At 36.6% G+C, this 27062-nt stretch overlaps 1 protein-coding gene across 1 annotated transcript in view; it reads left to right on the forward strand.

The window, feature by feature from the left end:
- Window positions 1-27062, forward strand: part of PIK3C3 (phosphatidylinositol 3-kinase catalytic subunit type 3) — a 148095-nt gene that overhangs the window by 69338 nt on the left and 51695 nt on the right. Inside the window, exons 12-19 of the mRNA XM_045459425.1 lie at window positions 738-828; window positions 6977-7044; window positions 13313-13418; window positions 14927-15043; window positions 18060-18191; window positions 21918-22046; window positions 22917-22986; window positions 24972-25036. Of these exons, the coding sequence (XP_045315381.1) occupies window positions 738-828; window positions 6977-7044; window positions 13313-13418; window positions 14927-15043; window positions 18060-18191; window positions 21918-22046; window positions 22917-22986; window positions 24972-25036 (778 nt within the window). The remainder of the gene's footprint in view (window positions 1-737; window positions 829-6976; window positions 7045-13312; window positions 13419-14926; window positions 15044-18059; window positions 18192-21917; window positions 22047-22916; window positions 22987-24971; window positions 25037-27062) is intronic.

The raw sequence follows: 27062 nt of genomic DNA on the forward strand, positions 1-27062 counted from the left end.
GACAGATGAGGTCTAGAATTCAGATTTCCTGAATTAGTCCAAAGATTACAATTATCCCATGGGCTTAAGTTTGTGTTTTTGAATTTTTCACTATGATTATGATACTGCTGTTTTTATCTTCTGTGTTTCATTTGAAGAAGAACAGAAAAACGGGAAAGATCATTTTTTTTCTTCTATCGTCTGCTTTATATTTTTTGTTTTTAAAAGAACCGACCCTTGACTTTGTCTTCCACTGTACATTGGAGGTCTTCGGTCTCCAGTCATGCTTATTTACCTTCTTTCTTACTTCTGCCACCTAGAATATTTTCTTAGAAGTCTGTTAAGATTTTACAATGTAATGTAAGCTGTAATTGAGTATTTCCCAATTATGGTCTGCTGCTCACTAACTTCTATATTTTGTAAAAAGATTAAAAAAAAGAGATGAGCTGCTCTTGTGGGCAGAAATGTTTGGGAAATGGTGGTTTAAATTAAAATGGGCTTTTTAAAAAACTACAGTACTTATCAAAAACCTGTAATATGCCAGCTTGCACAAAAATCTTCCGAGAGGACTGTGGCCCATATTTGTTGACTATAGGCTTTTTCCAGGCTATAATGTGACTCTAGTGTTGCACACAACATGCTTTAGGAAGTGATGCTTTAACCAGACAGAGCTGAGGTGAACTATGCTAAAAAATGTATATCTTCTCTTACAGGCAGAGTATTTTACCTATCAGTTATATCTCCTATTACTTTTTCAGCTCCCAAATTATAACCAGCCCTCTTCCTCCAGTGTCTTCCCCTCCTCCTGCATCCAAAACAAAAGACAGTTCAGATGGTGAAAATCTAGAGGTGAGTACAAAGCTTTTCAAGTTTCCTACAGGAGAGATCTTATAAGATTTCAAATGAACATTTTATGTTGGTCTTTAAAACATTGATTTTGATTAATAAACAAAATATTACAACCTTATTAAATAACTTGTTTTATGATGTATGTTTATGACTTTCTTCTCAGCAAAAAGTGCCAGATAGTCAATTCAAGGCATTTTATTGGTGCTTTGGGCATATAAATGGATTAATGAGAAATGTGAAAATAAACTGGGCATAAATATTTTATTAAGGAAACTCAGAATATTTATTGTTAACATTTATGAATATTACTGTAATTGTTGGTATTTGTGATTACATTGTAGAAATGTATGACTTTGATACTGGGACTTTTATACTAAGTAGCTGTTTTTAACTCATAGAGAAAAATTAAGTGAAGTTCTTCTAAATAAGTAGACTGATTTTTGAGGTAAAATAGGCCAAATAGGCTAGCACTACTCTGAAAGGTACTTTTGGAAGTACATTTGCAGAAGCTGATGTAGTATGTTGTTGAATTTCTCCCCAAGACTTCTAATTTGAGAAGAACTTTTCACATCTCTGATGTTGAAAACAAATAGTACATGCTTTGATACTAGAAAGTTCAGCTAATTTTTTTTTAATGTATATGCATATTGCTTTTAGTCAGATTTTAGGAGTTAATGTTAATGAGTGCATTATTCCTGTTTTTATTACTGTTAACCAGAGTTTGATATCTGCCTACCTTTTGATATAATAGGAAATATTTAAAAAAGAATTTTACATTATAGGATCATAGAATCCTTAGGGGAGCCCTTTAAGTAAAGAACCATTTAGCTCCAGTTTAATTGTTTTGCCTTTTCAAAGCTAAGGTACTGATAGATTGATTCAATAATTCATCCTTTCACACACTTTTTTAAAAAAAGTTTATTATTTTTAAAATTTTTATTTTTTATGTTAAAAATCTTTTAGATTTTAAATGTAAATTAAAAATTTTAATTTAATTTACTTTTTTTATATTAAAATTTTTTTTAATTTTATTTACTTTTGAGAGAGAGAGAGAGTGTGAGCAGGGGAGGGACAGAGAGAGAGACACACACAGAATCTGAAGCAGGCTGCAGGCTTTGAGCTGTCAGCACAGAGCCTGACGTGGGGCTCAAACTCATGAACCATGAGATCATGACCTGAGCCGAAAGAAGTGGGATGCTTAACCAACTGAGCCACCCAAGCGTCCTTTAAGTTTATTTATTTTGAGAGAGAGAGACAGGGAGAGAAAGAATCCCAAGCAGGGTCTGCACTGTCAATGTGGATCCTGATGCGGGTTTCAAACTCATGAGCCCTGAGATCATTACCTGAGCTGAAACCAAAAGTCAGATGCTTAATCGACAGACACCTAGGCACCCTCACACATATTTTTTAAGCTCTTATTATGTACCAGAAACTATTCAAGGTGTGGGGGATGGTGCAAGAGAGAACAAAGGAGTCAAAATCTTTGTCTTCATGGAGCTTATATTCTGGTGTTTAGGCTGATGATAGTGATGCTTATATATAGTAGAAAAGATAATATCTACTTTTTAAGGAAAAAATAAATCAGAGAGGGATGATTAGGGGGTGTTGGGGTGGGGTTAGACAGTTGTGATTTTGAAAAGCGGTCAGGGAAGGCCTCCCTGAAAAAGTAACATCTTTTGTAAAGGTGATAGAGGTGAGGGAACAACCATGTGGATGGTCTGGGAAAAGGAGCATGTGAGGCAGAGGGAACAGCCAGTATAGAGGCCAGAGCTTAAGTGTGTGAGGAAGAGCAGAGGATGCCTAGCTCCAGAGCGTGAGCAGAAGGGAGCATGGGAGAAGAATGAGTCCAAGAAACAGCGGGAGATTAGCCATGCAGGGCCTTGTAGGCCATGTTACCAAATGACTTTTACTGAGAAGCTATTAAAATAATCCACATAAGACTTGTTGGTGGCTTAAACTAGGATAGTTTACATTGAAGAGTGTGTGAGGTGATTGGATTCTGAATGTTATATTCAGAATACAGTTGTACACACTGTCACTCGAACTTTAGGCTAAAAATAAAAATAGTTTTTACATATTTCTGATTCCTTCTCTTGTGAAAGAAGGTATATTCCCCAATTTTTGGATACACCATTGTACATGTCTGTTTGACCTGTTATTACTTAGTGATTAAGCCATTCTGCCTTTTCTCAGCTGAATAGTTTCTTAAAGGGTTTATGTAATTCAAGCTTTCCCAGAAAGCACTGGGACTTATTTTGAGTACTTTTTCCCTCCCCTTTCCTATATTGCTCCCAGCAGAGTAATAGTGCTGTACATGCAGTCATCCCCTTTAAGGTAATTCTAAATGATCAAGTGTTTAGAGATGTCTAGGTATTATTATCTGACCGAGCTGAAATTCCCTCTCTTATCACTGCAGATACTAACGTTCTTGTCTTCTCTTTGGCACTTGAGGAGTGTCTTGCCTTTTCCCATCATTCCTTTCCCTGTTCTTAGAGTTTTAGGAAACCACTATGCATGTCTGGCCAAATGTTAGAAACAAAATAGAAACTCAGTTAATCTAATCGCTCAAATAAGGTCATTTTCCATAAATTCCCTGGATTCTTGAAAAGAAGATATATTCCCCAATTGTTGGGTACACTATTGTACATTTATCACTAGAACAAGCTTGAAGTTTTTCTGTGTTTGATATCTTAAGAATTAGGGTAAAAATACCCCTGTATCATGGTAGAAATGTCAATTTCTCCTTTTTGCCCCCTGTTGATGTTTGCTTTAAATATTTTGAAACTGTTTTATTAGGTGCATTCGAGTAAATTGATTCTTTTATCACTGTTTATTAGTGACCTCCTTTATATTTAATCATATTATTTGCCTTAAAGTCTGTTTTGTTTGATAGTAATGGAACTTCGTCTTGATCAGTGTTCACTGGTACACTTTTCAGTCCTTTCATTTGAGTTTTTCTCTGGAAAGCATATAGCTAGAGTTCGTTTTTCAATCCTGTTTAAAACTATTGTCTTTTAACTGGAGGTTTTACCCCATTTTTATTGTGTTTAGAGCTCTATTTGGATTTATTTCCTCATCTTATGTGTTGGTACTTTTCTCTCCTTAAATATTTTTTCCTTGCCTCTATTTGGCTGGATCCCCTTCCTATCCTTTGTCTCTACCCCTAACTTGGAGGTTATATTGTCTTTATCAATTAACTGTGCTAGATATTTTAACATCCATCTTTTAAATTTGGCATAAGAAGTATTATCCTCCTCCAAAACAGTGTACCTCTTTACTTGTATGTCACTTTTACCCAGTGACTCAGTCCTATCTTATTTAATTCCCTAATTAGATAATATTATTGTTGTAAACAGTAGTAATAAGTATTTAGAGGTATTTATCTGTGTTCTTATTTACTGTTTCTTTTTATATCTTTGACCTTTAATAGGAGATCATTTTTTTCCCTAAAGCACATTTTTTTCTAGTTGTTTTAAAATTTTAAAAATTGCTCACCTAAATTGAGTTTAAAAATTGATAGTACAGGGGCGCCTGGGTGGCGCAGTCGGTTAAGCGTCCGACTTCAGCCAGGTCACGATCTCGCGGTCCGCGAGTTCGAGCCCCGCGTCGGGCTCTGGGCTGATGGCTCAGCGCCTGGAGCCTGTTTCCGATTCTGTGTCTCCCTCTCTCTCTGCCCCTCCCCCGTTCATGCTCTGTCTCTCTCTGTCCCAAAAATAAATAAACGTTGAAAAAAAAAAAAAAATTGATAGTACATATATATGTACTAGCAAAAAGTACATTTGTTTAACAAATATTTTTATATTTAATTCTTTCCTGTTTATGCTCTGTAAATCATTTTTAATGAAAATAGCACATTGTCAAGTGAAATATGTGTTCTCTATTCAAGTATATTTACAAAACTATATAAGACCATAATGTCCTTCTCAGAAAGCCAGAGATAAACTTTAGGCTTAGATTCTACCTGTTACATACATGGATTCAGTATTCTGGCTTTCTGGTTGAGGCATTTCCTTACTGGACATTTAAATGTTGCCCATTTAAAATCTAGTGCTGAGGTTTTAGCTCTAAAATTAGATAAAATTCTTGCCACTTCTGACAGCATCTGGCATATCTGCTTTGTGATAACAACCTTTTATTACTAGAGCTTACTTTCTGAAATACCCCTACCACATAGACACTTCTAGTCTCTTGATCTCTACCCCTTTTTTTGTTCATCAGCCCCCTTCAATATTTGCTTTCCTCTGAATATAGCTTTTATCCCTTGGCTCAGCATTTTAGTCATTTTTTTATTAGTACCTTCAGTTCCCCTAGTGAAATCTCAGCTCTTGATAAGGCTACTTACCTAATTGCTTTATACCTGAATATTGCTGAAGAAAAGCACATAGCCTAGCATGTTGGCATTACTCTAAATTCATGATCATAGACATCAGGTGGGCACTCAATGCTGTCTGCCATCTGACATTTCTCTCAGTGGGTTGGGTTGCTCTCCCTGCTCTGCAGTGACTCCTTCCTACTTTGTCTACTCTGTTCTTCATGCCCTGCCTCACACTTAATGGAAACAAATAGAAGTCACTAGGTAAGAATGGTCTCAATTTCCCATCACCAGGATTTACAGAATCCTTTTCCATCCTTTCCTTCTGTTTTCTTACACAGAAGAAATATAACTCCCTTCAAAGGTACATTCTCTTCTTTTCCTGGTAGAAATATTCAAATATGTCCGTATCTCTTATCTGAAAAATTCAAAAATGAAACAAAACAAAACAAAAAAACCTCTTGACACCATATCCTTTGAAAACAGCACCTTTATGATCAAGCTTCTAAAAGGAGTTGTTTGTACAAACTGACTCTTCTTCCTTTCTTTCCATTCTTTAATCCACGTCATTCTGGCCTTGGCTTCCCATCTTTATATCAAAACTTACTTTGCTAAAGTGGGAAATGACTTTAATTTTTGTGGTTATATATACTTCTCAGTTCCTCTTTGTAGTATTCAGCAAAGTAAATGGCTCCCTTCTTGAAGGACACTTCTCATGGTTTAGATGATACTGTACAGCCCATGTTTTCCTCCTCACTTCTCTGGCTGCGCCTTCTCAGTTCCCTTTGTCAGCACTTTCTCTGCTGCCTGACATTTTAATGTTCCTCAAGGTCTCAATTTATACTCTTGCCCCAGGCAGTACTGATAAACTCAAATTTATATGTCTTGCACATTTCTCTCATCTGAGTTTTAGATTCATATATCCAGAAACCTACTTGATCTCCTTTATATATCCGACAGGCATTTCAAAGTTAGTATTTCAAAATACAACTCTTTCCCCACACTCCAACCTGTTTCTCAGTTGGAATTTCCATCTGTGAAGTAGCAGATCAGCCCGTTTGTTAAACCTATACATTTGGAAGTTACTGTCCATTCTTTTCCTTCCTTCTTCCTTTCCGTCAGCAAGTCTTATTAATTATACTTCCCAAATGTTTTAAAAATCTGTTTTTTCCTCTCCATCTTCATTCTCAAGGTTCACTCTTGCAGACTACTGTAATAAGCATCCTAACTGATCTCAGGCCTATACTTCTCAGAGCAGCTGGAGTCATTTTCATAAAATAGAAATCAGATCATCTCATTCTTCTGCCTAAGACCTTTTGTTCGGTATCCATTGCTTTGCAGACAAAATCCATACTCAATAGTATGACCTTAAAGGTCTTGCACAATTGGACTTTGCCTGCCTTTTCAGCCTCCTTTACTTTCATGTTCACCATATTTAGCTCTACCAGGCCTCTTTAAAATTTCTTTAACAGTCAAGTTTAGGGCCCCTGTACGTAGTGTCATTTTGGTCTTGCCTAATATCACATCCCCATTGCTGCCTTTTCTGACCTCCTGTGATCTGAATTATTCCTCTGACTTTCTTTGATGTCTGTCCTCCACGAAGTGTTAAACTCTAGTAGGACAAGTAACTCTGTGAACTGTGACGTCGTTAGCCTCTCATATTCTGCCTGACTGAGAATAAATATTGGATGAAGGGATGGTGGGATAGATGGATATGTGAAAATCTGATCTGTGACGAGATATGTAGATCAAAACAATAGACAAACATAGACTCTCTTCTTTCCTTCTTGTTATTAGCAGATGGTAATAAATATACATTTCTTTTAATTCTTTCAGCAAGATCTCTGTACCTTCTTGATATCAAGAGCCTGCAAAAACTCAACACTGGCTAATTATTTATACTGGTATGTGAAATAATTTTCTGTTTATTTTCTTATTACTGGTGAGGACTATTTTTTTCCCCATACTATAAACATAAAGGCAGTTTAAAATATACCTTAAGTGTAGTACTTACATCTCTCTGGCTGTGCTTCTTTACAACTGTGCTCGTGGAAATGCTTGTTGGCACCACTGTTTGTCTTCCCTTTACTGATTTGCCACGATCTAAGATAAAACTGGGTAATGGTTTTGCAGTTTGATGTCTGTTTGCCTTTTATGCTATTTAAGTAAAGTATGACACATCACAGTCCTTCAGGAGTGTGTGTTTTCACATTGTTTAACAAAACATTGGAATCATGCAAACACAGGAAGTTGGAATTTGAAGTTACCTCTCTCATAAATGAAGAAACTGAGGCAGAGAGAGGCATGATGTAACTCAACTGGGTAGAACCTCAGTTAGAATTAGATCATTTACTTAGCACTTTGCCATTTATAGAATACTTTCAGTGACCTTTTCTCACTTGTTCCCATGAAGTTAAATAGGGCAAGTAGAAGTATCTGTATTTTACATGAGAAAGGTTCCCTTTTGAGTTGAAGGAAGAGAAACTAAGGCCATAGAAAGTTTGACTGACTTCCTGAGACACAAGTAATATGAGGCTTGGCTCCCTTTATCTGTCACAGGATATTAAAGTGTAAAGGACAAGTAGCTTAAGCCCCAATGAGTAATATATTGGTTAAATGAAAGAAGGCACAATGTTTAAACACTAGACAAGAGAGACTTATCCAGTTTTATAGAGCAAATGAAGGTCCAAGCCAGCTGGGCCAGCCTTACCTGAAGCCTTCTGTACATTCAGAAATGTTTAAACTTATTGACATACTGGATAGTATTTAACTATGGAAATTATCTCTGATCTAAAATACTCCTTGACTGTGTTTGTTTAAACAGTAGAAATGAATAGATACCCATTTTGAAAACTCATTATTTTTGAAGTATAATGAGGCATTTTGCTTTCCATGAAGAAATGAAACAAAATACTGTCTTGTTTTAGACTGAGTTTGGAAAACTGTGCTGTAGATCAAATCAAGCCTTAACTTCATTCCCTCATTCTCCAAACATAATGTTATTTTGGACACTGCCCTTGTAGCCAAGAAATAGGCAACTAAATCAGAGGACTCTTATACAAACATAGCTGTCCATTATGGACATAAACAGTAAATAATAGTTTAGTTTTAACCTTTATGGTTCCCTTTATGATGAAGAAAAACTGCTATCAACAATTGTAACTAAATTTGTCTCCTCCCTCCTCTTCCCCCCCCCCCCCCGCAGTGCTTTGGAACCTGTACTTTTTTTTTCCCTATTGATCTTAGTAATGGAAAGAAAAATAGTTCCTACTTTTGTTTTAGCAGTGTAATATAATATTCATAAAACTACATTTCTTTCACAATAATTTTCAGTATGTCCTTAAAAACCACCCACAGAATGTTTTGTCTAGTTGTTAATCACCATTTTTATTTTGAAAAGTTTACTTGGAAATTCACATGTTAACAAATACCTATTTCTTTGTAATGTAATCTCTTGCTTCCTAATGTTCTCCATATTCCAATCTAATTTCTTAAATGTGTGTCTATTCACTGGTGTTATGGAAAATTTCCTCATGAACATCTAAGTAAATATTTAAAAGGAAATAAAAAAAAAATGTAGCACTCAGCATGTTGCTGAGGTTTTGAGTAAGTACTTACAAGCTTCTTAGGTATTTTTAAATTAAGTTTTAATTTTTTAAGTCATTTACTTAAAAATACCTTTATAGGTATTTTTTTCTCGCACTATCTATAAAGAGTTTTCTCTGGCTCAGAATTTATAGTCTAGAGTAGTCACTATTGTAAGAGCTATGTGTGCATATACTGATTAAATGGTGTTTTAAAATTCTGTATTCAGATTTAATTGGAGACCAGATTTCATTGTAGAATCTCAAGTTAGTTGTGATAGAAACTTTGATCTCTTATTTCAAGTAGGAAAATTTTCAAACCATTTTGAAAACAGCTAAACAATAGAAACCCTGTTAGAGGAACAATATCCAACAAGGCAGTAGCTTCCATTCAGAAAGAGTGCTTTTTTTTCTCCATAGACGATAAACAAAGTGCAACTCCAACTCCCAGTCTTATAAGCATTCCATCAAACTTAGATTTGATTTGTGTTTTCCTGCTATATCTCTGATTCATTGAAGCAATAGCATGTGCTGTGTCTGTTCCTTCTCAGAGGAGTAATTGTTTTTCCTGTAGTTACAGTCTGCATATTACATATTCAGAAATACTCACAGGGAGGAAAAAGCTATTGATGGGGGCTTCTGACGTTGGTAGACACTGCTTTTGTGATTGTTGGGCGAAAACATGGAAAACAATTTCAGTACTTGGTTTAAAATGATCATTCTCTTCCTTTGAACATGGACAAAATAGTATAAAAATATTAATCAAATGTAACATTTCAAGGCCTCTCACTCTAAGCGTACTCTTATTATATAACATAAAAATTTTAATTGATTGTGCTATTTTCTTCTGAACATTTTGAATTTCCTTTTTCATTTGTTGCCTTTCCAGTGATTTAAATGGGATTCCTGCTATAGCTGAATCCTTAGGGGCCTATAGTTGTACAGACAATCCTTTTAAAATGAATAGTGTCAACCTTTTAAGCCACAGAGGGGAGTTATAGTCTCCAATCTGTAAAGTGTTAGGCATCAGGATCTATAAATCGTTCCACTTTTTTATTTTTATAGCTATTCCAGTATGTCGAAATTGAAAGTAAACTTTGGATGCTTTGACATGTTTTTCTATGACTGTTAAGACCTTTCAAGGTAATAAAGGTTATTTACCTCACAAAATGAAATTGCCAGGAAGCAGGTAGCCCACTGATGTCATCTTACAATGGGTACCTGGACAGTTTTGTCTGCATTTCTACTTGAAGATGATAGGTTTCAAGGGAATACCTTAGAGTGCTTTGTAGAATCTACTTACTGCTGTGACCAGAAGATTCAGAAATGATTCAAATCTACGTCTTTTAGTCTTGATCTAAATTTGTCCTTCATATATAATTGTCATGATATAAATGACACTGTCATCTGTATTTTAGATGGACTTTTCTTTTTGTAGAAGAACTTTGGCTTGGAAGAGTTTTGACCTTTATCATGAGCATCAATGTAGACCCTCAGTCAAAGGAAATAGCTGTGACCATTGTGTGTTTACTTGGTGGTCAGGGAGACCTGAACAAAGCAATGGCTATATGTTCTGGTTATCTGTATTGTTCATTTGGAAGTGAATTTCTGTGTAAACACACAGAAAAAGACAATTAATATACTAAGGTGATGGAGATAGTCAAGGACTTTAAAGGATGGAAAGTTTTGGATAGGTTTTGAATAGGACTGTGTTGGCAGTTTTATAGTTTAGAATCACCGTCTATTTAACACTCCTAGGTAGTGTCCTGAAATGACCAAACATTTTGGAATACTGTGAATAGGAAATAGGAGTTTATCTTAACTGTTCTAGCTTATTCATCTACAACAGAGCTGTCCAGTGAAACTTTCTGCAGTGATGGAAATTATCTATAATGCTGCACATAAGGCTACTGAACACCTGAAATGTAGAATGTGTGATTGAAACACTATATTTTTAATTTTGTTTGATTTTAATTAATTTTATTAGTATAAATACTAATTTATATTAGTATATATGTATATGACTAATTTATATTAGTCATATATTTTATGTATATATACATATGTATATATGTATATACATATATGTATATGTATATACATATTAGTATATATGTATATGACTAATTTATATTAGTCATATAGTATATGACTAATTTATATTAGTCATATGTATCCTGTGGCTCTAGAAGGTTTCCTTGATTCAAGATTAAAGAACGCCTTCTTGAATTTTTGGCTTAGAACTTCTGTTGGGAACATGATATGGTTGCTGTAAGGTCATGGTTCAGTTCTTCATTCCACTTTACAGAAAATTCTAGGTTGTGCAACTCTATGACTTCAGAACAGCTGCTATTATCATGGTAAACCATTGCACTGGTTGGCTAATAGAGGAGGTAGAGAGGCTTTTACTTTTATCAGTCCTTAAAATTTTTCTGTGTTAGGACTATTAGGGGTATATCCGGGGCTGCTGAAAAATTTTAAGATATGGCATATGGCATCAGTTTCTTTGTAATCTATGAAGGGAACTAAGAGTTAAACACATGAAACAGTGATGAGCTAGGTAACATCAGCACAAGTTGTCTGAGAGGCAAGGCCTATTCTAGGAAATCAGAGAAGAGTGAACTCGTCAGGGTCTGTGAAGACTTCCTAGAAGAGATCAAGTGTCTCCTGTACTTGAAGGGTGAGTAGAATATGGAAAGGTGGAGACTGGAAGATCTTTCTGGAAATTCCTACAACATGAGCAAGAGCACCAAGTGGGTGCATACTAGGAGTGGTTAGGGGACTGACCTGACTGCAGTGTGTGTGCATACATTGAGGATAGTGGACGTTTGAACCAGATGCTTGGGGCCACAGAAACTGTTTTAAAATAGTCAAGGGGCACCTGGGTGGCTCAGTCGGTTAAGTGTCTGACTTGGGCTCAGGTTAGGATCTCATGGTTCGTGAGTTCGAACCGCACGTCGGGCTCTGTGCTGATAGCTCAGAGAATCTGAAGCCTGCTTCAGATTCTCTCTCTGCCCTTTCCCTGCTCATGCTCTGTCTCTCTCTTTTTGTCAAAAATAAATAAATATTAAAATTTAAAACGGTAGTCAAGAGGGAACCATTGATGTTTTTGTTAATACAGGTGGAACATTATGAAGATAGTTTAAAGAAGAAAAATTTAGGGGGCTTCTGGGTGGCTAAGTCAGTTGAGTACCCAACTCTTGATTTTGGCTCAGGTCATGATCTCATGGTTGTGAGATCAAGTACCCTGTCCGCTCCACACGGAGGATGGAGCCTGCTTAAGATTCTCTTTCAGGGTACCTGGTTGGCTCAGTAGGTTAAGCGTCCGACTTCGGCTCAGGTCATGATCTCACGTTTCATGGGTTCAAGCCCGCATTGGGCTCTGTACTGACAACTCAGAGCTTGGAGCCTGCTTCAGGTTCTGTGTCTTCTTTTCTCTCTGCCCTTTCCCTGCTCGTGCTCTGTCTCTCTTCCTCAAAAATAAATAAATATTAAAAAATTGATCCACTGAAATCAATTTAAAGCCTCACAGTCTAGCATTTGTTATTAAAGAAAAATGAAATAGAACAGAGTAGCAAATATTAACATATTGTTTGTAGAGTATTTTTGAAACTTTTTTTCCGTTTTTTGGGCATCCGTGTGTACCCACATGGCTGTGTGTCCTGAGTTGTGATATAAAATGTGTTTGTTAGTATGGCTTGTTCCCATGAGAGGAGTTAGAAAACATTGGTGTCTGAGATCTAATTCAGATCAGTGGTTATATGACTTGGCAATTATATAAGCAGTTCGGGTGTAAAAATATATTAAAAATTTCTTTAACCCTCTAAAACCATAATTTTGTGATACACAAATTTATATATGATTATATATGGATTTTTGAGAAATGGGGAGATTGGATGGGAAAAAAACCATTTTAAAATTATTTTGCAAAAGTATGTAAATGAGAAGTTAGCTTCAGAGTAATTTTCAAAATAAGAGAGCCATATGTAATACCAAAAGTATTACACAGATTATGAAAATATTGTTTGAGTTACTTGGTAGACATGGGAGCTTAGATGATTTCTGAGGATGGTAATGTGTATGTACCTTATAAAGTATTAGGAGAAAATGTTGACATCAAAAGAACATCTAGGATATTATACAAATTAAGGCGTTATTGTTATTAATTTACTTTTTTATAAATGGTTGTATATGTGCCCTACTTTTCCACTTTTATTGTTTTTAAAATTTTTAAAGTTTATTTATTTTGAGAGAGAGAGAGAGACAGACAGACAGACTGCATGTGTGTGAGGGAGGGGCAGAGAGAGAAGAAGAGAGAGAGAATCCTAACCAGGCTCCACACTATCAGCATGGAGCCCAATTCAGGACTTGAACTCCCAAACTGTGAGAGCCAAAATCAAGAGTCAGATGCTTAACTGTCTGAGCCACCCAGATGCCCCTAATTTTCCACTTCTAAAGAGTGATGGAAGAATATGTTTCATTTCTTCCACTTATTTTTTGCAAATGTGAATTAATCAAGTTTTGTGGAAAAGAATATGTATTTACAAAATGAATCTGAGTGTCATTTCACCTCTTATGAATTTTTAAGGTATGTGATAGTGGAATGTGAAGATCAGGACACTCAGCAGAGAGATCCAAAGACCCATGAGATGTACTTAAATGTAATGAGACGATTCAGCCAAGCATTGTTGAAGGTAACCATTTAATGTAGGGGTTGCCAAAAACACCGTACATGGGCCAGATCTGGTCTGTTGCCTGTTTTGGTATGTCCCATGTGCTAAGGGTGGTTTTGATGTTTTTAAATGGTAGAAAAAACCAAAAAGAATAATAGCTTGTGACATTTGAAAATTATGTAAAATTCAAATTTTGGTGTTCATATATAAAATTTTATTGGAACATGATCATGTTCATTTGTTCTCATATTGTTTATGGCCACTTTTGCACTGCAATAACAGTTGTATAGTTGAAATGGAAACTGTATGGCCAAAAAGACCTAAAGTGTTTCTTCCTTGATCTTTTATAGGAAGTTCGTTGACTTCTGATTTAATGAAATAAAACTATACATGTAACAAATTCCAGAACTTTGCTTTTTTATTTCCCTTTGTCTTTTCTATTTTGTTTATCAAGATAGGTACATTTTTAGAAATCTGACAATGGTCATATTGCAGGTACTTCCTACATAACTTATATTTTTGCTTCCTTAACGGTTGTTAAAATCTATGTAAAGCCATTTTCTCCTCTTAGGTGTTGTGATTCTTAAAGCACTGTGGCACAGTGCAGCCAGCAGAGGGTGCATGGGCAGTGAGAACTGCCACATCATTGATCTGTGATTTGCTACAGAAATATATTACTTCACAGCATCTTTTATCTGCAGTTTCATGTTTTATGTTCTTAAAATTTTAAAGCACATCTTATTGAGCTCTTTGAGCCTAAACATTTCTATAGTTCTCAGAACTTCTCTGCATTTAGCTTATTGGCAGATAAGTACTTGGTTGTCTCTTCTAAGGTCAGTCTGTCACAGCTTTTGTCATCTTGTGAAGAAATTTCATTTTCTCTGAGCTTAAATTTCCTCACTTTCAAAATGAGGATGATAACATTTGCTCTTATACTGATAAGCCACCCTTATCAGTTTATTGAGAAGATTAAATGAGAAAATGTATTTTATAATATTTTATGAACTGGGAATTCACTACATAAGACTTTATGGCATTTAATTTTTATAACTTACATTTTACGAAGCAAGCATGCATTATGTTGCTATTTGAGTGCTTTCCTTTTTTTTTTTTTTTTTCCCAGTAGAGTTTTCGTTCCTTGAAGGTGATATTGTTTCTACCATATGCCCAGTGCATTTCTAAAGACATCATAGGCTTTCAGATACTTACTGAGTCAATGAGCGAATGCATTTTGGGTGAATGAATTCTATCTTATCACATGGTTGTATTTGAAAAAAAGTGCTGTTTTTGATAGATTAGTATTCGCTGAAGACTCAGATAATTTTCAACTTTGGAAGAGTTGGCAGTGTTTAAATAAGCTAGCAGTTTTCTCATTATCTCTGAATCAAGATAATTAATCTTTTTCAATTTCACTTTGTATTGAAGTTTGTAGCTATTAGAAGAATAAATAAAGATCACCCATGCTATTAAAGAAACCCTGATCATTATGCTACACAGAACTAATTTTCCTTTCCTTTGAATCCCTTCAGGGTGATAAGTCTGTCAGAGTTATGCGTTCTTTACTGGCTGCTCAGCAAACGTTTGTAGATCGTTTGGTGCATCTAATGAAGGCAGTGCAGCGTGAAAGCGGAAATCGTAAGAAAAAGGTAAACCTATGGGCTTTGCTTTTTATTTTTGACTAATGATGTCTTGGTATCATAAAATACTGAGTCCTGGTACTATCTTTTTGGGTTGATCTATTTTATGAAATTCTTATGCAATTATAATAATAGGAGGATTTATAAGTATTGATTATATACAGGATCCTGTTTTATGAATTTATATCTATATAGGTATAGGTAGATAGATTTAATCCTCACAACTCTGTAAGTTAGATGATGCTATTATCTCAATTATAAGAACAAATAGGGGTAGAGGGGTTAAGAAATTTGTCTACCATCCTCACCTAGTAAATATTACAGTTGGGGTTTGTTCCTAGGCATTCTAAGTCCATACATATTTTTTAAGTTTATTTATTTATTGTGAGAGAGAGAGTGCAAGTGGGGGAGGGGCAGAGAGAGAGGGGGGACAGAGGATCCAAAGCGGGCTCTGTGCTGACAGCAGGAGGCCTGATGTGGGGGCTCAAACTCCCGAACCATGAGATCGTGACCTGAGCTGAAGTTGGACGCTTAACTGACTGAGCCACCCAAGTGCCCCTCTATGTCCATATTTTTAATCTACAGTGCTTTATTGGGTCTCATTTTAGCATCTTAGCATCTTTGAATATAATCTGTTTGATGTGGAAAGGACCTGTACAGATCATTGATACTGGAAGCACTCTGAGAAAATGAAAGTCCAGAGTGACTTGCCCAAGGTTGCAGAATTAGTTGTTCGTGACCTCACTGGCTTTGCATCTGTTCTCATGGCTAGAACAGGGATCTTTCCATCAAGTAAGGCTTCTACTTGATGACAATAGATGAGTATTTGTTCTTCATATGTTGTTTTTCCTCATCACTAGCCCAAATGATGTGAAGGATCTTCTCTTTACCTAATCCCATCACAGGCAGATCTTTCTTAGTGATCTTTGTAAAAGAACACAACACACTTTACTGTTGTTCTTCAGACTTGTGAGAGGAAGGTGGAGAGAGGAAAAGGTGAAAAATTGAGTCAGGAGTTCAAAGGCAGGGGATCAGCTGTAAAGAGAAATGTTAACAGATATGTGTGTAAGGAATAATATTCACAAGGTTAAGAAGGAGAAAATAGGCGGAAGAGAAACACATTTTTATTGAGATGACCTTTTTTTTGTTGCTGCTGAGAAAAATAAGAAACCAAAGTTAAATAACTAAATCCCTACTGCTGTTCCTTCTGGAGCCGCTCTCCCCAGAGCTGCCTGTGTGAGGGAGCAATGTGATCCCACATACCCACCTGCAGGAATGTCTGTTCCTGTGGCTGTCAGTGTGGGGCATAGATTTCAACCAGCTTGTTTCTGTGTGGTGTGCTCTTCTTTTTGGCACACACATGAGTCTCTGGCTACACTTCAATTTTAGCTATCCTGGAGGATAACTGACTCCTTACCTATTTGAGGCATCGCTTAAAGCTTCCTGAAATAACTTTTGTTTTTACCACACAGCCTAATATTTAAAAAAAGTTTTTTTAATGTTTATTCATTTTTGAGAGAGAGACACAGAGTACGAGTCGGGGAGGGGCAGAGAGAGAGAGGGAAACACAGAATCTGAAGCAGGCTCCAGGCTCTGAGCTGTCAGTACAGAGCCCGATGCGGGGCTTGAACTCAAGAGCTGTGAGATCATGAACTGAGCCAATGTTGGATGGATGTTTAACCAACAGCCATTCAGGCGCCCCCCAAATTTAAAGCTTTCATTTTGAATGTTGTTAAGTATTCTCTTTTCACTTTATCATTCTTTAGGTGATAATATTCATGTATTTGTTGTACAAAAATGTATTTGGCATGCCTACAGCATGGATCTAGGGATACAGCAGCAAACATAAAGATCTCTATTCTTAGGGAGTTTTGGAGGAGTAAGGAAATAGAATAAATAAGTGAAATATGTAGCCTGCTAGATACTGTTGTATGCTACAGAGGAAAATAAAGCAGCAAAGGAAGTAGGAAGTGCTGGGTTTGAGGAGTAAGGCAGTGAGTGTTTCACTTCTCAATAGAGTGGTCAGGAAGACCTCACTAAGAAGGTGACATTTGGACAAAGACCTGAAGCAGGTGAGGGAACGAGCCATGTGAATATTTAGAGAAGACCATTGCAGCCAGAGGGACACCAAGTACAAAAGCCCTGAGGTGAGAGTGTATGTGTGTGTGTGTGCCCGTGTGTACGTGCGCACGAGAGATAGAGAGATGTATGTGTGAAATAGGAAGAAGTCCCTTTGGAACAAAGGGAGAATGGGGGAGAGCAGTAGGGGATGAGGATGGAGGGCAGAGATAATAGGGACACAGATGGAATATATCCTCGTAAGTCATTACAAGGACTTATGACTTAAACACTGAGTTAGCGTAGAATCTGTTGGGAGTTTTGAACAGAAGAGTGACGTGACCTGACTTTGGTTTTAGCAGCAGTACTCTAGTTGTTTGTTTGTTTTATGTTTATTTATTTTTGAGAGAGATTAGAGTATGAGCAGGGGAGGGGCAGAGAGAGAGAGGGAGACACAGATCTGAAGCAGGCTCCAGGCTCTGAGCTGTCAGCACAGAGCCCGATGTGGGGCTTGAACCCACAAACCGTGAGGTCATGACCTGAGCTGAAGTCGGATGCTTAACCAACTGAGCCACCCAGGTGCCCCTAGTTGTTTATTTATGTTAAAGTTTATTTATTTTGAGAGAGAGAGAGAGAGAGAGAGCAAGCGTGTGCATGTGTGTGTGATTGGGGTGGGGCAGAGAGAAAGGGAGAGAGAGAGAGAATCCCAAGCAGGCTCTGTGCGATCAGCGCAGAGCCCAACCCGGGGCTTGATCTTGTAAACTGTGAGAAGTCGAGCCGAAGTCAAGTGTTGGACGCTGAACCGACTGAGCCACCCAGGCGCCCCTCCTTTATGATGCATTGCACATAATTTTATGGTGCTTTGCAAACATTTTAAAGTTAGTAGAATTAGTTTTTATGTCTTTACCCTGTATATTATAAACTACCTTTACATTTTAACTCAATTCTTTCTGATTTGTTCTCTTAGAACGAGAGACTACAGGCATTGCTTGGAGACAATGAAAAGATGAATTTGTCAGATGTGGAACTTATCCCATTGCCTTTAGAACCCCAGGTGAAAATTAGAGGAATAATCCCAGAAACAGCTACACTATTTAAGGTAATTGTGATGGATATCCAATGTATATCATTGGAACCTAATTTTGTAAAGCAAAAACACTCCCTTCAACAATGATTACGTTGCAGACAATATCTATAATTTTGTTTGATTTAGTACATGCTAGATAAAAAATTGTCTTTTGTTTATTCAATGTGTCTTGATTTAAAGATCTTGTATTATCAGTAGGCATTTATGTGTAAAATACACTTTTTTTTTAAACTCTGGGTTTTTTATTTTATTTTATTTATTTATTTTTTCAACGTTTATTTATTTTTGGGACACAGAGAGACAGAGCATGAACGGGGGAGGGGCAGAGAGAGAGGGAGACACAGAATCGGAAACAGGCTCCAGGCTCTGAGCCATCAGGCCAGAGCCCGACGCGGGGCTCGAACTCACGGACCGCGAGATCGTGACCTGGCTGAAGTCGGACGCTTAACCGACTGCGCCACCCAGGCGCCCCTAAACTCTGGGTTTTTTAATCTTTAATTTTTGAACTTTTTATTAATTAGAACCACACCTACTTTTTCCATGTAAGCTTTAAAAAAAATAATTGCAAAACTTATATTACTCATTCAGTTCATAAATCCATGTAGTAACAGTCTCAGTTAACCTTTTTAACATTTCTTGATCTGGTATCTGTTCTTGTGACTTAAATTTTTTCTTGTATCTTCAACTAGTAATTCTCATTAGTCCTTTATAGCATGTCACGCTTCTTTTGGCTGGCCACGACTTGGATAGTTAGAAAGAGCTGGTAGCAGCCACTTTTTCCACTTAGTCCCAAGGAGTGAGCAGCGTTAGCTGTGAAGCATCATTATCTGTTGGGCATCATAAAGAATGGTCTCAGGGATACCTGGTGGTGAAGTTTTGTGATTCTAGGGGTACAAGGCATAAGTTGCACTCAGATTATTACTTTGTATTCGGAAAAGAAAGGGCTCATAGGACAATGACTTATGAATATAAAAAGGGGTGTGATTATAGTAAGAGGTAGTTTGGAATTTTTTCAAAGGTGTGTTTAAAGGCAGCCTATGGCTGCACATCTCATTCAACTGAAAGGCTGAGTTTTATAAAGTAGTACTGAACCTTATTGCATGGTATGGACTCTGATAGTTTCTATTCTTTTAAGAATTATTCTGTTCCATTAAGTTTTAAGTTTAACTTGCAACTTGTTTAATTGGTTTTAAATCTCATTAATGGATTATTACCTGCAATTTGAAAAATACTGGTACAGGAGATAAAATGCAAATATTTCTCAGCTTGTGCTTACAACCCACTGGAAGCTGAAATGTAAAGAGTTGCACACAGACATTAACAACCAGTATACCTGTATACAACTGGTGTTCCTTTGGACTTGAACTCTCAAACAAGATCAGCTTCTAATATTCACATTCCCTGAGGACTAATTGAGAGCAGTAAATCAAAAAGGTAGTTTTACCAATTTTTTGAAACAGGATGAGTTGAAAGCAGGAGTTGTAAGAGTGGAGTATAAGAATATACCTGCCACTATTGTTAGGTAGATTCTGGACCCATTTTCTTCTGAAGTATGCAGATAATTATGTCTTACATGCACAAAATGGGTAGCCAATAAAATACCATGAAATGTATTTTTGATCCTGATACTCAGTTTTTTTTTTTTTTTTTTTTTTTCTTTTTCTTCCAACCCTAAAGTATGTGAGCATTCTTGAAAATTTTGGGTTGGAGTTTAGGGTTAATGGTTTTAGGGTATTTACTACATAACTCTATCATAGTAATTCTTTTTTTTTTTTTTTTTTTTTTAAGAGATCGAGCTCATGCACAAGAGCAGGAGTCGGGGAGGGGCAGAGGGAGAGGGAGAGAGAGAATCTTAAGTAGGCTCCATGCCCAGTGAGGAGCTCCATCTCAGGACCTTGAGATCATGATCTGAGCCCAAATCAAGAGTCAGAAACTTTACTGACTAAGCCTCTCAGGTGCTTTTCTACTATAGTATTTTTAAAAAAGTTTATTTATTTACTCTGAGAGAAAGAGAGTAGCAGGAGTGGGAGAGGGACACACACACACACACACACACACACACACACACACACAGAGAGAAAGAGAGAGAGAGAGAGAGAGGGAGAGGGAGAGAGAGAGAGAGAGAGAGAGAGAGAGAGAGAATCCCAAGCAGGTACCCTGTCAACGCAGAGCCCAGTGTGGGGTTCAATCCTACCAACCTCGAGATCATGACCTGAGCTGAAATCAACAGTGGGATGCTTAACTGACTGAGCCACCCAGGTACCCCAGTCATAGTAACTCTTAATCATTTTTTGGGTCACAAAAGCCTTTGAGGTAATTTATAAAATATATTTTTGCTTGGGGTGATAAAAGGATACTCCAAATTTAAGATAATTTAAAATTCAGAGTTTTAATACACAAGAGGTTGTAAGTTCTAAACATATATTCACTGAAGCATTTTTGATGCCTTTTACCCCTTCATTTTATGGGGAATTTTTCAAGCATGCAGCAGTGTTTAAAGAATTACACAGTAAACAACTATATATACCTACTGTTTGACTTTTGTTAACATTTTATGTATTTGTATTTGCTCTGTCACAAATTTGTCTGTTTATCCCTCTGTCTGATACTTCTTTCTGATATTTCTCATCACCTGTGTAAATTAAGGTTGTAATGGCTTTCTTTGTCAGACACATTTCTTTAGACTATCATACATTTTTTCAAATTTCAATATTAAAGGATTTTTTTCCCCTCAGTGATCTAAACTAATAGGGCATCTTTTTCTGAACAGTTTTCTGACCTTTTATCTCCAAGTAGGTATCTCAGTGTTCTACTACTCCACATGAGGTGGTTTCTAAAGTGTATTGATTTAGACACATTTATAAGCTACATTGGAGATTTCAGCTAGTTAAGGGAAAGATTCAGGGCAAAAATATAATTATTCCAGAATAAAATATATAGGTATTTGAGACCTCCCCTCATTTTATAAAAGAGGAGTTTGAGTCTCAAAGCTGCATGACTAATCGTATGCCTCCTATTAGTAACCTTGGCTCATGACTTTCTATCTGGTGCATTTTTTTTTTTTTAATGTTTGTTTATTTTGTGAGAAGAGGAGAGTGTGTGTGCGTTAGTGAGGGACAGAGAGAGAGGGAGAGAGTTCCAAGCAGGCTTTATGGTGTCAGCGGGGCTCAGTGTCACAAACCGAGAAATCATGACCTGAGCCGAAATCAGGAGTCGGATGCTTAACTGAACTGAGCCACCCAGGCACCCCTGTATCTGGTGCACTTTTATGCTGTAGTTTTATCTCATTTATTTCATTATGTCTGTAATACTAAAACGATGATGGCAAACATAGATAGAACATCTGCTTTGTATCAGGCGTGGTGCCAGACTCTTGTTCCTCTATGGTTTCTAATCACCTTAGCAGCTGTGCAGAGGAAGTTTTACCTTCATTTTACACGTGAGGAAACAGGGTAAAGAATATGTGTAAGATCCAACATCTAGTACCCGGTGGAGCCTGGATTCCTATCTGTGACTGACTCCAGAGCTTTTGCTCTATATGCTGTGTAATCTTCTGAGTATTAGCTAGTTCGTAGTTTTCTTCAAGGATTCCTATTGTGTCTTGTTGTCAGCCCATTTTGTTTCTTTAGGTTCTGCTTACCTGTTTGTTTACCTTATGTGTCAGCATTTCCTATGTGCATGGTAGATCTTTGTGCATTAATTTACATCCATATTTGAAAACAATATTTTTATTTTCAGAGTGCTCTGATGCCTGCACAGCTATTTTTTAAGACAGAAGATGGGGGCAAATACCCAGTTATATTTAAGCATGGGGATGATTTACGCCAAGATCAACTTATTCTTCAAATCATTTCACTCATGGACAAGGTAACTATAACTTTATATTGGCAGGGACCATTTTTTAATTTTGGTTTAGTATATATGCAGTGAATGGACACTGAATTTTTTTTAACATTCAGGTGCAATCATAGGAAGCTCAGCAATCTCCAGTTGACCTTAAACAACTTTAGTTGTTTTTATGCACTGCAGAGTGACTCTTGGGTTGAGTATAAAATGAAATTGCAACTGTTCCTTTTTTTTTTTTTTAATTCTTTTTAACGTTTATTTATTTTTGAGACAGAGAGAGACAGAGCATGAACAGGGGAGGGTCAGAGAGAAGGAGACACAGAATCTGAAACAGGCTCCAGGCTCTGAGCTGTCAGCACAGAGCCCGACGTGGGGCTTGAACTCACAAACCGTGAGATCATGACCTGAGCCGAAGTCGGTTGTGCAACTGACTGAGCCACGCAGGTGCCCCTGCAATTGTTCGTTTTTATTAAAACTCTTTTCTCAGTTAAGTTCTCTTGATGTCGAGTTTAGTAACTCCCTTCCTCTTAGTCAACTAGATCTTTTTCTTCTTTAAATTGCATCTCTGCCTCTGGCTTTTAAAGGAACGTATTTGTCCTCATTTCCTTTTTTTCTGAGTTCTAAAATACTTTGTGACTAGAAAGAGCGGCATAAATGAGTTGGAAAACCCCCAGTGTTGATTGAAAACTATTGATAGTGATTTAGAATAAGTTTAAAAAAATCGACATTCCATCAAGTAAGTGCTTAATAAATTTATTTTTGATGATCAAAGTACAATTAATTTAGTAATCTCTTATAATAAGCTATTATAATATAATACTTACCTGCAAGACTGCTTCAGAACAATCTTTATACTTGTTTGGTTAATGTATTTTATCATTTGATCAAAAGCTGCTACGGAAAGAAAATCTGGATTTGAAGTTGACACCCTACAAGGTATTAGCCACTAGTACAAAACATGGTAAGTTTATTTTACACCATTGTTGTTTATTTGAGTGTCTAATAAGTATACTTTTCCTCTTTTAATTGAAAGTTAAGAATGCTAGAGATTGAATTCATTTGTAGCACTGAAGGCTGACTGGGCCCCTTTCCCTTTCTCCCTGGCTCCCTCTTGAAATCAGCATATTTGTAAGACAAATTAATACCTTTACACTGTATTTCTTTGCATTCAAAACTGGTTATAATTTACATAGTTTTTTTCATGCTAATCTGTGTCCAGAATCATCATTTGAGAGTTACTGTGACCCAGAGTGACTCTGTATTGTGCTCTTAAAAAAAGCCACTCAGCAATAATGCTGCCTCTGAGCTAGTTTTTTTTTTTTTTTTTTTTTTTAAATATAGAATAATAGCATCTAAGTCTTTCTGAGATTGAATAACCTCTGGAAATTTGATAGACGGTTCCCTAGGAATGCTTGCCTACAGCCTATTGTCAATTCCATAGTCTTGATACTCTCAGAGCTTCTCACCCTTCGATACCTGGGAAAAACAAAAGTATCCATTTTAGGTTTCTTGGCCTTCTGCTGGCCACCCTCAAATCTTTTTGGTGGTGGTTTAATTCCTCTTCTCGCTTTCTCTTGGAATGATCTTGTTTAAAGTGCACATATGATCTTTGACTATCCTGCATAAAATGGTTTATTCACTTCCATTCGTTCTTTGGACAAAGTCAAAAGCCTTAGCTTGTTTTACAAGTTCCAGCATCCTGTGACACACTCCTGTACCTGTCTCTCAAGCCTCTCTTTTTCCAGTCTCCCCCTTGCTTCCCAGGCATTAGCCACATGGGCCACCTTCCATTTTCTCGAATGCACCATGCTCTTTTCAGCCTTAAGGCCTTCATTTATGTTATGATCATTTTTAGCATCCTTTCCTCACAGCTTTACCTATTAACTTTCACTGTCCTTCAAAGCATGGCTCAAATGTCAGATGCCCTCTGATCTCTATGGTAATTTAGGTCTCCCTACACTATTCTCTTTCACAGTACCTTTTTATTCACAATATTTATCCCAGTAAAAATTGCAGGCTTCTTCAGTGTATAAAGGCAGGGTCAAAGCTCTGTTTTTTATTGGCAAACTTATTATTGCATGGGAGAAAATCAGTAAATATCTTAAGTGAACTGATACACACTATTCCCTGTTTGTGATACAGGAATGAATGAGACATTTCTTACTTTAAAGGAGTATACGGTAGTTCCTTCATTCAACTTTGATTTTTCATAATGCCCTCCTCCTTTTTGGTAGTTTAAGGGATTTATACTTCTGTCATTTCCAGGAAATGGCAGAACATGGAGTATTAGATAAAAAAGGCAATGAGCATAATGCAGTTTTAGGCTTAGTTGATTGATATTACATAATTTCAGAGTTCTTAAAGTGATTTTAAATTTGGAATATTTTTTTTTTTTTTTTTTTTCAACGTTTATTTTTGGGACAGAGAGAGACAGAGCATGAACGGGGGAGGGGCAGAGAGAGAGAGGGAGACACAGAATCGGAAACAGGCTCCAGGCTCTGAGCCATCAGCCCAGAGCCCGACGCGGGGCTCGAACTCACGGACCGCGAGATCGTGACCTGGCTGAAGTCGGACGCTTAACCGACTGCGCCACCCAGGAGCCCCAAATTTGGAATATTTTTAATTAGCATATGTTATAAAAGTACAGAAAGAAATTTTTGTGCATATTTAAGAAGCTTAGCTGTTACTTTTTTTCTGTGTATACAGTAATAGAAATTGCCCTGGAGAAACATACAGATTAAGTCAATTTAATTGAAAGAAGAGTTTACTTCTAGTTCCTGTGACTCAAATGCCAGTCTAAACTTAATATATTGTTTACAGACTCTTTAAGTCATTTGAGTGTGCAGTGTATGCATTTGAAAATGAAGGTTATTCTTAGTAGAACCCTTATTATTTTTATTGCTTAACCAGTGTTGCGCTTAATGCAGTGCATGTATTTCTGTGTAGGCTTCATGCAGTTTATCCAGTCAGTTCCTGTTGCTGAAGTTCTTGATACAGAAGGAAGCATTCAGGTACAGAACCAATTTTAAATGAGTTATGCAATTCATGAATATAATATCGTTTTAAAAAGTTCAATCTTCATAAAAAGTGTGTAGAGTTAAAAGTGCATGTTTCATTTTATCACTGTTCTTTCCTTGAGTTGTTTTCCTTTTCTCAGAAGTGAATAATACTAAAAGTTGCAAATTCTTCCATGTTAGTATGTACAGATGCTTAGTTCCTTAAACGGTGCCTGGCACATAATAGGGGAGCGGGAATAAATTTTAAAAGTTTGTTAGTTTATAGTTATCTTATATTCCACATTATGGAAATTCTACAGTGTGTTTAACTACAAATTAACATTTGGCTATTTCCAACTTTATGGTTCTTCAGAACAGTACTACATGCTCTTGCTCACACATGTTTTGCTCATTTGTTTTTAAGACCCTTCTTTTCCCCTTCAACCTTGTTGCTGCCCTTTAATATAGGAATAGGTGAGCAGTTCCTAGGATTATGCCATGTGTGTCTTTGAAAATTTTTACACTTTATAGACATGGATCAATTCTTATCACATCTTAATGGTTAATTTGTGTTATTTAAAAAAATTTTTTTAGTGTTTTATTTATTTTTGAAAGAGAGAGAGACAGAATACGAGCTGGGGAGGGGCAGAAGGAGAGGGAGACACAGAATCTGAAGCAGGTTCCAGGCTCCACGCTGTCAGCACAGAGCCCAACGTGGGGCCCGAATCACAAACTGCCAGATCATGACCTGAGCCAAAGTCGGATGCTTAACCGACTGAGCCACCCAGGCACCCCAATTTAAATATGACTTTCTTTTTCCCTGTGTAAGAAGAATGTATGTAATTTACACAAAAAAACCTGATATGCCTGAAATGAAAGCTAATTCAGGCCGGACTTGACAGGGGATATTTGTTACAATGTGTTTTTGTCTTTCCCAGTTTAGCATGTAATTCAGTATGGAGTTTAGATTTGCAGAAAAGCATTATTCTCATTTCTTGGCAAAGCAGGTGGTTATACTGTTCTTTGGTTTAAGGAATAATCACTTGCAGTAGTTAAACATTCATGCTCACTAGAGTCTTTTGGGTTTTCTATGTATGTAACACGTCATCTGCAAATAGTGAAAGTTTTACTTCTGCCTTACAAATTTGGATGCCTTTTATTTCTTTTTGTTGTCTAATTGCTATGGCTAGGACTTCCAGTGCTATGTTATATAAAAGTGGTGAGCGTGGACATCCTTGTCTTGTTCTAGACTTTAGGAGAAAAGTTCTCAGTTTCTCCTCCTTGAGTATGATGTTAACTGTGGGATTTTTATATAAGGACTTTATTATGTTGAGGTATGTTCTTTCTAAACCTACATTGTTGGGGTGTTTTTTTCTTTTTATCATGAATGGATGTTGTACTTTGTCAGATGCTTTTTGCATCTATAAAAATGATGCAAAGATAATTTTAAGAATAAAAATTATTCTTTCTCTTATTAATGTGATATACCACATTGATTGATTTGTGAATATTGAACCACCCTTGCATTACAGGAATAAATCCCACTTGATTGTGGTGAATGACTTTTTTTTTAATGTATTCTTAGATTCTGTTGGCTTATTTTTTTAAATTAAAAAAAAATTATTTTTAATGTTTATTTTTGAGAGAGAGCGAGTTTGACAGAGTATGAATGGGGGAGGGACAGAGAGAGAGGAGACACAGAATCTGAAGCAGGCTCCAGGCTCTGAGCTGTCAGCACAGAGTCTGACACAGGGCTCAAACCCACAAACCATGAAATCATGGATTCATGAGCTGAAATTGGATGCTTAACCAACTGAGCCATCCAGGCGCCCCTTCGTTAGCTAATTTTTTTTTTTTTTTTTTTTTTTTTTTTAAGATTTTGCATCCATGTTCATCAGAGATACTGGACTACTAGAACTGATGAATGAATTCAGTAAAGTCGCAGACTACAAAATTAAGATATAGAAGTCTATTGCATTTCTATACGTTAATAATGAAGCAACAAAAAGAGAGGAAAATAATCCCATTTATAATTGCACCA

This window comes from Leopardus geoffroyi, chromosome D3, assembly GCF_018350155.1.
Source record: "Leopardus geoffroyi isolate Oge1 chromosome D3, O.geoffroyi_Oge1_pat1.0, whole genome shotgun sequence".
Classification (NCBI taxonomy): Eukaryota; Metazoa; Chordata; class Mammalia; order Carnivora; family Felidae; genus Leopardus; species Leopardus geoffroyi.